Source organism: Oncorhynchus tshawytscha, linkage group LG08, assembly GCF_018296145.1.
Source record: "Oncorhynchus tshawytscha isolate Ot180627B linkage group LG08, Otsh_v2.0, whole genome shotgun sequence".
NCBI lineage: Eukaryota > Metazoa > Chordata > Actinopteri > Salmoniformes > Salmonidae > Oncorhynchus > Oncorhynchus tshawytscha.
Window position 1 is genome coordinate 38,929,074 of NC_056436.1, and position 12,655 is coordinate 38,941,728.

General features: G+C 43.5%; 1 protein-coding gene across 1 annotated transcript; it reads left to right on the forward strand.

The window, feature by feature from the left end:
• Positions 1 to 276: 276 nt before the first annotated feature.
• LOC112256506 (14-3-3 protein beta/alpha-1) lies at positions 277 to 11,574 on the forward strand. The gene is made up of 6 exons (XM_024429816.2): positions 277 to 431; positions 1,173 to 1,620; positions 8,391 to 8,514; positions 9,689 to 9,852; positions 10,208 to 10,303; positions 10,535 to 11,574. Exons 2-6 carry the CDS (start codon positions 1,327 to 1,329, stop codon positions 10,607 to 10,609), a joined length of 753 nt encoding a protein of 250 aa, XP_024285584.1. The 5' UTR covers positions 277 to 431; positions 1,173 to 1,326; the 3' UTR covers positions 10,610 to 11,574.
• The last annotated feature ends 1,081 nt before the right edge of the window (positions 11,575 to 12,655 follow it).

The following is a 12,655-nucleotide window of genomic DNA, read 5'->3' on the forward strand; positions in this document are numbered from 1 at the left end:
CTGACATCACCCACAAAATCAAAGTTTCAGAAGGAGAAAGGGTATTAAGGGGGGGAATTAGCAATAACTCGCGTGCCACGCCCGCCTCGTGCATATGGAAGTGGGCAGGAACTAAGGATAACCATGGCAATGGTGACGTCTTCTCCCTTGCTCTAATTGGAGGAAACCCCGTGGCCCCAGCCGCAGCCTACGGGCTAGTCGAACATGTCCCTGAACTCCCGCCCCCTTTCCCCTCGCAAAATAGCTACTGGCTAGTATCTCTAGAAACCATCGTTGACAGGTGAAAATGTATATTTCTGATTGGAAAATCATTCTCAGCTAGAGCCGCCCTAGCAAGTTTGGTTGAATTGCATCTCTGCTGGTTTTCCGCTCTGCCTCATACCAATCTCAAAAGCGGATCAATTCGGAGGAAGAAATCGGGACCTTAGAAGGTTAGAAAATTCAGAAATCCCATTTCAATCTTTTTTTAGTTTGCGATTTGTAAATTATGTTTATTTTGTAGCCAAGAATGGTAACGTTGTGTTGTTCAAATCCATTCAGGATGAAAGGAGTGGCCCTACGCTAACGTTACTAGTTATCTTTTACTATTGTAGGCTAACGTTAGCTAGATGCTCATCTGGCGGGTTTATGTTAGTTTGTCTGGTCGAAGCAAGATTGATGCATCATTTTTGTTTTGCATAAATGTTAACCTTGTGGGGATGTAGCTAGGTAACTTTGTCTCTAGTGTTGTCTGTGATAGCACGGTCTGGTAGTACTGTCTGAATGCTAGCTAACGTCGTTACAGTCAGCAACTGTGACCACTAACGTTAGTTTAATTGCCAGACTAACTAACTATGATTGCTAACTAGTTAAATTTAGATGGTTAGCATAAAGCTAACTTTGAGTCTTTCTGGGTTAACGAACGTCAGCTAGCTACTGGTACTGTGTCACTAGCTAGCTGACGGCAGCGACCCATGGAATTTGACAGACACCATGTCCACGCGCGCACGACACGCGCACACAGCCGAATGTAACGTTAATTCCAAGTTTGATTGCTCTGAAATGGTTATTTATATCGGCTTCAGTTTATAATACGCTGGTGCTAGTAAAAGTGCATTCACTACATTGGGTCACAACCTCTTCCATAATAAATTGACTAACAGTGACATAAACCTCCCGTTTTACACTTGCAGGTTTTTGGTGGAATACTCCGGAGCACCCCCTACTCTCCATCTTGTACCTCCCAATTCAATTTATTCCCTGTTGCATTCCTGGACTCCTATTGTTTTTAAACCTTCCCTGGCAAGTCAAGATAAGGTTACACACTAAATAATAATAAAACAAACAATGGATAAAACGGATCTTATTCAGAAGGCCAAGTTGGCAGAGCAAGCCGAGCGCTACGATGACATGGCTGCCTCCATGAAGGAGGTAACGGAGCAGGGGGGCGAGCTGTCAAACGAGGAGAGGAACCTGCTATCTGTCGCATACAAGAACGTTGTCGGAGCACGGCGGTCGGCATGGAGGGTCATCTCCAGCATCGGGCAGAAGACTGAGGGAAGCGACAAGAAGCTCGCAATGGTCAACGAATACCGGGAGAAAGTGGAGGGAGAGCTGAGAGATATCTGCAATGACGTACTGGTATGTAGTACCAGTACAGATTAATTCTGCTGGAAATGTTTGGTATATAAAGTGGGTGTACGCAGGGTAGAGCGAAATTCAGTTGGTGGTACAGTAAACAAAAACGGTTGGAACCACTGGCCTAGGATACTGAATACACCCATCTCACCCTCTCACAGCTTGGAGCTGGGAAAGTGTGGTCACTAGTCAGACAGTCAGTCACTGTGTTGCATCATTATATTGACAATGTATATGGATGTAAAATAATTACATGAAAGACAAAGATATAATTTGAAATAGTTGATTAGTCATCTTTCTAGGTCTTTGAAGTGTTTGGTTAGTGGTCTTCCAAGACTGCCCTTGTCCTCTTGAGGCATATTTGAGTGTATCAGTGCAAGCACGAGACATCAGTAATTCACCCAGCCGTACTGCCACAGGAATCTCAACTCTATGCTGTCTAGATAAATGTGCTGAAGAAAAGGGACTCTTTAAATTATGAGCAATGCCTTCTCTGAACAGTCAACACTACATTAAGTATGCTTGATGAAAGACATTGTTTGCTTAACAAAAGCATAGCTATGCAGATCTTTTCACTATGTTATCAGTCTACCAGGACTGGTTAAATTCTGTCGCAATTCAGGTTGAATAGCACATACAGTACCAGTCAAAAGTTGGAGACATACTCATTCAATTTTTTCTTTATTGTTTTATGATTTTCTACATTTTTAACACATCAACCATGAAATACCACACATGGAATCATAATCATGTAGTAACCAAAGAAGTGTTAAAAAATCAAAATATATTTTATATTTGCGATTCTTTGACGTTTTGCACAGCTTTGCATTCTTGGCATTCTCTCAACCAGCTTCTTGAGGTAGTCACCTGGAATGCATTTCAATTTACAAGTATGCCATGTTAAGTTATTTGTGAAATTTCTTTCCTCCTTAATGCGTTTGAGCCAATCAGTTGTGTTGTGAGAAGGTAGGGGTGGTATACCGAAGATACCCCTATTTGGTAAAAGACCAAGTCCATATTATGGCAAGAACAGCTCAAATAAACAAAAAGGAACGACAGTCCATCATTACTTTAACACATGAATGTCAGTCAATGTGGAACATTTCAAGAACTTTGAAAGTTTTTCAAGTGCAGTTGCAAAAACCAAGCGCTATGATGAAACCTGCTCTCATGAGGACCTCCACAGGAAATGAAGATTCAGTTACCTCTGCTGCAGAGGATAAGTACATTAAAGTTAACTGCACCTCAGATTGCAGCCCAAATAAATGCTTCGCAGAGTTCAAGTAACAGACACATCTCAACATCAACTGAGGAGACTGCGTGAATGCCTTAATGGTCGAATTGCTGCAAAGAAACCACTACTAAAGGACACCAATAAGAAGAGACATGCTTGGGCCAAGAAACATGAGCAATGGACATTACTGTCCTTTGGTCTGATGAGTCCAAATGTGAGATTTTTGGTTCCAACCGCCCTGTCTTTGAGATGCAGAGTAGGTGAACGGATGATCTCCGCGTGTGTGGTTCCCCCCCGTGAAGCATGGAGGAGGTGTGGGGGTGCTTTGCTTGTGACACTGTCAGTGATTTATTTAGATTTCAAGGTACACTTAACCAGCAAGACTACCACAGTATTCTGCAGGCAGCGATATGCCATCCCATCTGGTTTGCACTTAGTCCCACTATCATTTGTTTTCTAACAGGACAATGACACACAACACACCTCCAGGCTGTGTAAGGGCTATTTGACCAAGGAGATTGATGTAGTGCTGCATCGGATGACCTAGCCTCCGCAATCACCCGACCTCAACCCAATTGAGATGGTTTGGGATGAGTTGGACCACAGAGTGAAAGAAAGGCAGCCAACAAGTGTTAAGTATATGTAGGAACTCCTTCAAGACTGTTGGAAAAGCATTCCAGGTGAAGCTGGTTGAGAAATGCCAGAGTGTGCAAAGGGTGGTTACTTTGAATAATCTCAAATATAAAATATATTTTGATGATTTTTTGTTGTTGCTTACTACAGGATTCCATATGCGTTATTTCATAGTTTTGATGTCTTCACTATTATTATACAATGTAGAACATTGTAAAAATAAACTCTTGAATGAGTAGGTGTCAACTTTTGACTGGTACTTTATATACTTAAAAAAAAATCCTGAATTGACTCATTTGAAATGGAATTGACCTTTACTCCAGTCTCACGCTCAGCAGTGAGTGTTTCCCTGAACCCAACCATTAATTTATTTGATCTGTTAAGCATATCACACCTCTTATTAATCTTGCTCTAAACAGAAATTAACATTAGATTGTTTCAATCCAATATGGGTCAAATGTCATGTCCCACGATTGTCCATGAGTTCCTACAGTCTAAAATGGTAATCTGGCCCTGAGATGAGAAGGTAGTGTATTATTTTCATCCTCTCTCCGGTTTCTTCCTGTTGGGAATGTCACACTGAACAATGGGGTTTAATGATGTGATGGTGCTGACTGACAAAGGTCACAAACCAGTGTGTCTGCATGGTAAGGTGTGTCAGAATGGGTGGAGTAGGCACTGGCGGACTACCAGTGGTGGCTGATCAAGGGCCGTACTGTTATAGGCCTAAAACTGGGAGTGTGTGGGCTCCTCCTGTTTTGATATTCACATAGGGCCCGTGCTATCTAGGTTCCTTGGGACATCCCTACCCTAACCATAACCTTAACCATAACCTTTACCTTAACCATTTAAAAAATATATATCAACTGCAATTGAGTAGTGACGTCCCAAGGATCCCGGCTAGCACGGACCCTTCACATAGTTTCATCTGGCACATGAGTTGTAATGAAGCTAGCCAAGTGGAAGAGTTCATTCAGAATTGTGTAACAGGACTGTCATAGCCCAGTTTGTTCAAGTGGCTATGTCTCTCAATCTCCCTAACCTAGCTTGCTACCCAATGGGGGCTACTCTCTGATTTAAAACTGAAACATGCAGGAAAATATATTTTTTGGTTCCCTTCCAATAATATTACTTGACTGTCACTGACTGGACTTTCTACTACAGACTTTTTTTCCCCTGTTTGTTTTTTTCAGGGGCAATTGTTTTCACTTAAATCCAAGCCTGTACTAGTGAATGGCTCTGCCCATTTATTCCTATCTTGTCTTGATAGTGGATTAAGGGAGGATCTGGTGGAGGCTTAACTGTGAGGTTGAGAGAATTTCACTGAGCTGCTGGCCTTTAGACACACGGAGGTCTGAGATGAGGGGATTGGCTTGGGGGGGATGTTGTGGGCAGCGTTTTGTAAGCACGCTGGAGCCCAATCTAGCACTGAACCTTACATATAGGAATACCATTAAGGCTTTTTGACTATGTCCCACATCTCTACTGATTTTTTTTTAAAATAAAGGTTGCAGTGTCCACTGATCAATTGTGAACATCTAGCCAGGGAGATATTCAAAGCATGTCACTTGCTAATCACATTTCATTGCCCCTGCCATTCTAATTGGGTTGCTGTTATTTACTCTGACCGATATTAATGGTCACCAACAGAGATTTAAAACATTTTTTTTTTGTGGCATATATGCATAGTGGTTCTCTATACGAGCAAGCAAACAATGACAATCCCTATGTATGTAGGCATAACTGATAAGCAGCTAACTGTAGGCTGGGGTGTAGGTGTGCCTCAGGTTGGTTAACCCCCCTCTCTCCTTTCCTTTATGCCAGTGAGTCATGATTATGTAAACCGTACAGATGGGCACATCTTCTGACCACACCTTACAGCTTCTCCACGTCTGTGCACTCACCGCTCTCTAGTGTGTGTGGCTCTGACTCAGATGCCTGCCAGTGTTGACGGAGGGCGTGGTGGAGCCAGCCTATAAGAATGTTTATCTCGCTGCTTGCCTGAACTCGTCCCTTCTGCTTGGCGGCTGGCTATTGGTGCACGTAACCACCTATCTCCTCTCAGCTGACAGGCCTTGGCTTGACTGGGCTGAAGTAGGCCTGGATAACATGGCACTCATTTTCCACTGAGGCGATGTCATACTGGACTGGGTGGAACCCTTCTGCTGCCCACGGCCATGCAGACACTGCCCTTACCCACCCTGCATGTCTGCACTGTGTATGGGATTAGATCATGGAAGCTGGATAGTTACCCCCAATAACCACCACTCAATCTGTTAGAAATTACAATTGATTGTGGTCAGAATCGGTTCACTTATAGTTGATCAGGCCGTGGCCATCGGCGCTGCCGTGAAATTGGAGGATGGTGCTGAGGATGGTGCAGGCTGTTTTCAGTGTTCCACTTTCAGGCGTCGGTTTGACAGAACAAAACGTGGCCCACTACACAACAATCCAGGCTGGTCTCGTCTTCACATGTGAATCTAAGCTTGGCGAGACACATTTTTCAAAGTCAAACCTAGGTTGTCATGGTGACGGCCCACATTTTTGTGATCATTGAAAACCCGGCCAGATTCGCACAGTAGTTTTTAGATGGACTAGCACAAAAATATGCTCATCTGTATGTTCACGATGATGCTTATCTCCAATAGAAGAGCACAGTACTACAGTATTACAATTAGTCGAACACTGGAGAATTTCACCATCAGCTCTTGTTAGGCCTATATCATAGCCGCAGATGAGATATAGGAGCCCGTTTTATTAAGCACAGTGCTATTGCCTGGGTCATTTATTAGGGCACACCGTAGCTAAATGTTTCCTATTGGACAGGTTCATGTAATTCCTCCCTGTTTCCTTCCGTTTGGTGCCTAATGAAGACTGCCTTGGTCTGTGTGAAACTAGGAGCGCTGTGTGAACTGAAGACAATGTGAACAACCAGGCCACTCTCCCTCCACTCGTCTGCAGGCAGGGTGATGTATGGGAAGGAATGCTTGGAACTTGAGACATTTGAGCGTGCCGTGTATCTAGACTAATCTCGTCTGTAAGTAGACTGGGTGGGAGTGGCTCGGGTAAGAGTGTGGGCAGGGCTGGATGAGCCCTGAGACACGCCCACTTCGACTCACTCCCTGTCAGTGTCAGTAGATGCCATTTTAGGTCTGTCAGCCTCTGCGGCGAACTCATTAATCTGATATTTAAAACAAGTTAATGTGACTTAAACCCTTGGTCTCACTGACACAGATTTGCTGTAATCAGGCAGCAGTCAGACACTTTTGGAGACTGATCTTGATGAGTTGGCCCTGGCTGGTTAGGCTCCTTCACGCTAACTAACTGACGATCGAGCATTCCAGACCTCCGTGTCAGGAGCTGATACATTTCTCTTACAGAAGGAATCTTGCCTTGGATTGAACCCCAGATGAAATGTAGGCCATAGCTCCTACTGTATTCCCTATACCCTCTTCAGTATAGTTAGTGTGTTGCAGATGAACTGGTCTGCAGTGATGCTGGAGTTTCTGCTGCTGTGGGTTTAAATATAGATGCTGTTGGAGTGCTATGTAAGCTGTAGCATACAAGCAGTGCTGCTCTTTCCCAGTTTTAGCCGGTGCATTCAGCCGCAGGTTTTGCTTCTGAGACACGTTGATTCGATGGCGGTATCTGTTCCACTAAGACGGAGCGCTGAGGAACGTTGGAACGAAAGGAGCCCAGAAGAATCTGGGGCAAAAGACGGTCAGGAACCCGCAGGAGGCCTGGCCTCATTATGGACAAGTTGGAATGACTTGACGCAGTGCAAAACGCTGGCTCCCACCCTGCTTATGCTGAAACCACTGCTGCCTGCCCATATGCACAGCTAGGCTCTTGCTGTCTACTCCACTGGACTCATGGTGGACTCTGTATGTGTGTCTAGGGCTGGCACAAGTTACTGTATAACCATGTAGTCGTCAGTTATGGATGAAGACTGTCATGAAAATAAAATAAAAACATTTTGGGGGGGGATTTTTGGTTGTTAAGAATGAGCAGCATAATGGGGACGTCTGGGTGTTCGTGCTATACTCATGGGTACACTAGCAATGGCTGCCTGGTATTGTGATCATTTTCATGGTACTGTAAAATGTTCATTCAAGTGATGACTGATGTGGCTCATGCGATGGAATGCATTCTTTTTCTTTCTCTAACGTCTGAGTTAAATAAACAAATCACAGCACATTGATGGGTACACTTCCTGCTTTTACTTCCTGCTTTGCTCTTCGCAATGGCTGCCAGTCGCCCATTATGCCATCATTGACTTGAATGTTGACGCACATTCCAGTTATTCTATTGCAGCAGATTCAGTCAGGAGCTGAGAGGAGAAAATGTGCAGAGGGAAGAAAGAAAAACTTAACGGTGACCATGGTCATTTGGCTGGCCAATTACCGTCATCCAAAATTCCTTGACTGTCACAGCCCTACGAGTGTATATGCCTCCCTCGTGTGTGCAAATCCTGCATGGACATCACTCGCATGATCTCATCACATGAGGCTACTGAACTGGTCAATCACATTGGGTCACAGGCTCAATTAAATTTTTTCAGATAATCGCTATATGAATTTTGAAACGTGTGTTCATTGTTGTTACGCCTCCTTGGTCCAGCACTGTCGCTAATGCTGCTCACCCAGTTTTTGTTGGATATATCACAGTTGTAACGGGAAGATTGAGGCTTCTTTGCCTACCACTGGTATTGAAGGGTTATTTGGGAACTCGACTCACATGGTCATGTTTGGGTGTATGTGGTCTCAGCCAATCAGAATCAACCTTCTTTCTTTAGCCAGTCAGAGTATGTTAACAGGATTTCAATAATAAAGGAACATTGACTGTCAAATAGATGGAAGTTTGTGTGTGTGTGAACAAACAATTAATTCCTGTTTCCTTTGCACAGGAACTTCTGAATAAATATTTAATTGAGAACTCCACAAACGCCGAAAGCAAAGTCTTCTATCTTAAGATGAAGGGGGACTACTATAGATACCTTGCCGAAGTCGCCTCCGGGGATGACAAGACAGGTGAGCTTGAAATGGCCCCTCGAACTGATTACTGCATGAGGTTTTTGCCATGTTGGTATTTGCAAGCAATACACCTACATTTTAGATGTGTGAATTACTCTGAATGGGGTGGCTGTTAGCCTAGCGAGCTATGGGCCAGTAACCGAAAGGTTGCTGATTTCGAATCCCCTAGACGACTAGGTGAAAAAAATCTGTCAGTGCCCTTGAGCAAGGCACTTAACCCTAATTGCTCCTGTAAGTCGCTCTAGATAAGAGCGTCTGCTAAATGACTAAAATGTAATAATCTCTCTAGCCCAAGTGCTACTCGAGCCAGATATGTAAAATACATCGACTCTTTTCTTTTGAAATCCCCCTTTCTCTCTCTCTCTCTCTCTCTCTCTCTCTAAATCCCAGAATGACATCTAAGCAGGCTTAAATGACTGTGTGGGGCATGAAGTAAATGTTCTGTGAAGTATAGACATTGTTCCTCGCAACCCTATAGAATTCGCCTCCCTCTGATTGCGTAACAGCCCCAATATCAATCTCCCCTCCGAGTCACGTCCTAATAAAGACGCCTTTGATCTGCACTATTGCAAGACGTCCTTTAGGTCTGTCGCATGCCATTGTTCTACAGTCTGCGAGGAGGTTAAAATGAGGCTTTATGGGGCTCTGCTTTAAACTCCGAGCCCCTCGTGCAGCAGCCGAAATAGAACGGCACATTTTGTAACGGAGCTGGAAATGGTGTCAAGTGAGGCGTCACACACACTCGCACGACCGCAGGGAGCCGTCTCATAGGAGGAGACGAGGAAGAGGGGAGGGTTCTAGCCTACTGTATGGGCCTCTGAGACTCCCACTGGCACCCATTGTGTGACGCACGCTAAAGAGAACTCTATGCCCAGTTATAAGCATGTGCATTTCAAGTGAGGCTTGGACAAAAGGAAATCAAAGTGCTACTCGACTGCTATGTTCAGTTGCTTATTGCTGAGAACACGTCACACAGAATTGTCCAAACAGTACACTTGTAGTCTTTTAACCTAACACCCACTAGCCTATATCATAATCGCTACAGAGTGAATTTGAGTGAATCAGGCTTCAGTCAGTCTCAAACTTGGTGTTAGTCGAAATAAGAGTCCAGTAGGGTGTCTCACTACCATTAGCATCCCATAACGTCCACTTTGATCTGTGTGCTCCCCAGCGACCATAGAGAACTCTCAGGAGGCTTATCAGCAGGCGTTTGACATCAGCAAGAAGGAGATGGACCCCACGCATCCCATCCGCCTGGGCCTGGCCCTCAACTTCTCAGTCTTCTTCTACGAGATCCTCAACTCCCCAGAGAAGGCCTGCTCACTGGCCAAACAGGTCAGTCCAGCCTCACCCCTCTGTTCCTGTACCGTTTTCTTTAGATCTGGGGACTTGGTTTGAAATGTAGAGAAGTTCCATGTGTTGGAACTAATCAGAATTAGAATTAATCAGAATTAATGATAAGTGGTGTGTTTTTCAATTGCTAACTCGTAGGTAAGTGTGTGAATGGGTTGACTGTTATGTCTCTTCTGGAAAAATGTATTTCAATGAGCAATACCAAGTAGATGGCTTAATATCTGTGCTGGACTTTGTTGGGGGTTTATTCCTATCTATGGTAGCTTGGACTTTGTACAGTTAATCTACTTTGAAGCTTGCCGTGTAATAATATTATTATTATTTTTTGTGTCTCGAGGCATTTGACGACGCCATCGCAGAGCTGGACAAACTGAACGAGGAGTCCTACAAAGACAGCACTCTCATCATGCAGCTGCTCAGAGACAACCTGACAGTGAGTTCCCTTCCCTATCTGCTCTGCCATGTTCCTTATTCTAGTCAATATTTACGGTCTGTTAAATTAAACTTTAATGTTTTTTATTTTTTATTGTCGAGATGGTATGATAATGTTCACTTATAAGAGTTCATTTGGAAGACTGTCTGCATGGGTAATGAGTTGTCTACGAACAAGTTTTTGTCTTTTGACAAACATTGACGTTAACACATTTTGGTCTCTTTCTCCCAGTTATGGACATCCGACAACGCTCCCGAGGAAGGGGAAGGCGGAGAAGCCGGTGAGGCCGGAGAGAACGAGAACTGAAACTGAGTCATCTCTCCAAAAAATAACCTTTTTACACGTCTCCATTCCTTTATTGCTCCACTTCAAACTGATTCTAGCGATGAAACCCATTACTGAAAAACTGCGTATGGAAATTCCAAAGTCATTTGTCTTTTCACATTGCAGTTTTTGGACAAAAAAAAAAGATTGACTGGAGAGGGAAAAAAACCTCCATTCCTTGGTTTGTGTTCATCCTGGCCTTCCATATGTGCAGTTTCTGATGTTAGATCATTATGAATAGCTTCACCTCTTTGTATCAACGTTTTAGTCCAAAATAGAGGAAAAAAATAAGAAATTCTAGGGTTTTTGCTGCGCTACAGAAAATGTTAGTCCCATCAAACACCAGGGCAGTTAAGTATTCTTTGAACAGGGGTGTTTGCTAAGCAGGATAGGATGAATAGTTCCCTCATCCTCCGTAGTCTTTCTCCACACAGTTATCTGGTACGGTTACAGCTGCTGACGTCCGACATGGACAAGTCCAATTGTTCGATACTGCAGGGACGGCCAGTCTATGAGCTGGCACCCAGTCTTTCGCAGCCAGGTGATTTTCCATTGGTTCTTTCCTCACTCCCTCTGGTTACGGTATAAATCATGTCTGGTTGAAGACCATACAGAAGTGGGGCATTCTAAAAACTCAAACTCAAAATAAAAACAATCTGATAATGGGAAGGAAAAAAAATATTCCTACATGCATGTAATTTAATAGTGCACTGGAACGGAAACCAATGCTGTATACACAGCAAGTCCAATTTAGTACTTTTCAATGCAGGTGTGTCCACATGTTAAAGAGGGCGTTTGGTTAGTCCAAAGATTGTCATTAGCGATTTGGACCACTATTGTGTTTTTTTGCTAATCATCGATTGTAGTGCCCAAAAGCCTCGTGGAAATGTTTAATGCCCTATGTATCAGCTATGTAACATTAATAAAAATTACATTTTATAAACCAATCTCGAGCTGGGGTCTTTCCAGTATGGTGTGCGTTTTTAACTGTGCAGGTATCCCGTTTGATCCTTTCATCTGTGCTGTTTTAGAACCTGATTTCACACATTTTTATAGAAGATCAACTGACGTTAATTGGTAAGGTCATCTAACCTAATTTTGGACCAGTGTTCATGTCTGCAACAGCTATGCTATTGTGTGTGTGTGTGTGTGTGTGTGGGGGGGGGCAAATGTCATGAGATGCTCTGCTTTATTTTGATGCCACAAAATTAAGTCCTGCAGGCCCTGTTATCTTGCTGCAAAGAAAGACCTAGTTAATCTGCAGCTGGTCCAGAACAGAGCAGCATGTCTTGCTCTTAACCCACCAGTCATGCCACCAGGGGTCTTTTCACAGTCTCCAAAACAAATTCAAAGTGTAGAGTAGTATATAGAGCCATTATTGCATGGACTTTCCATCATGTTGCAAAAACGAACAGCAAACTTGTTTTGACCTACCTAGATATTGTGTGTAGGTATTGATATGTAGGCTGTGTGCAGTTAAATGTATGTAGTTCTGTCCTTGAGTTGTCCTTGTCTATTAATGTTCTGTATTATGTCAGGTTTTGTGTGGACCCCAGGAAGAGTACCTGCTGCTTTTGCAACAGCTAATGGGGATCATAATAAAATACAGAAAAATACATGATAGATTAATTTTGAGAAGAGTGATGATTGGAGCCCTAATACACTAAGTCAATGTGACCCAACCTTTTGATAATAACTAGCCCAGACCATAGACCTGCTGCGGGTGCATCATGAGTATGATACACATTCCCTGTCATAAATGTTCCCTCAGCATCATTTTGTGAAGACATTTTTATTTGTCAAAAGAGGATATTTTTATCTGCCCTTTGCTCTGACGCATCTGGAGCGAAATGCCGCAGATATATTAGAAAAGGAGGAGACAACGACGTGTTCAGAACAACTCGGAAATCTCTGACATCCGACTTCAGTGCGTTCAAGACAACTGGGAACTCGTAAAGACGACCTCATACTGGGAAAATGGTTTTGAACGGCCATTCAACTCGGAATGCAAGTCGGAAACTGGGGCAA

Bases quoted from the DNA above. Each gene is read 5' to 3' on its own strand.
- LOC112256506 (XM_024429816.2), top strand. From the start codon at position 1,327: ATGGATAAAACGGATCTTATTCAGAAGGCCAAGTTGGCAGAGCAAGCC. The intron at 9,853-10,207 runs GTCAGTCCAGCC...TTGTGTCTCGAG, and splicing joins CCTGCTCACTGGCCAAACAG to GCATTTGACGACGCCATCGC. The intron at 10,304-10,534 runs GTGAGTTCCCTT...TCTTTCTCCCAG, and splicing joins TGCTCAGAGACAACCTGACA to TTATGGACATCCGACAACGC.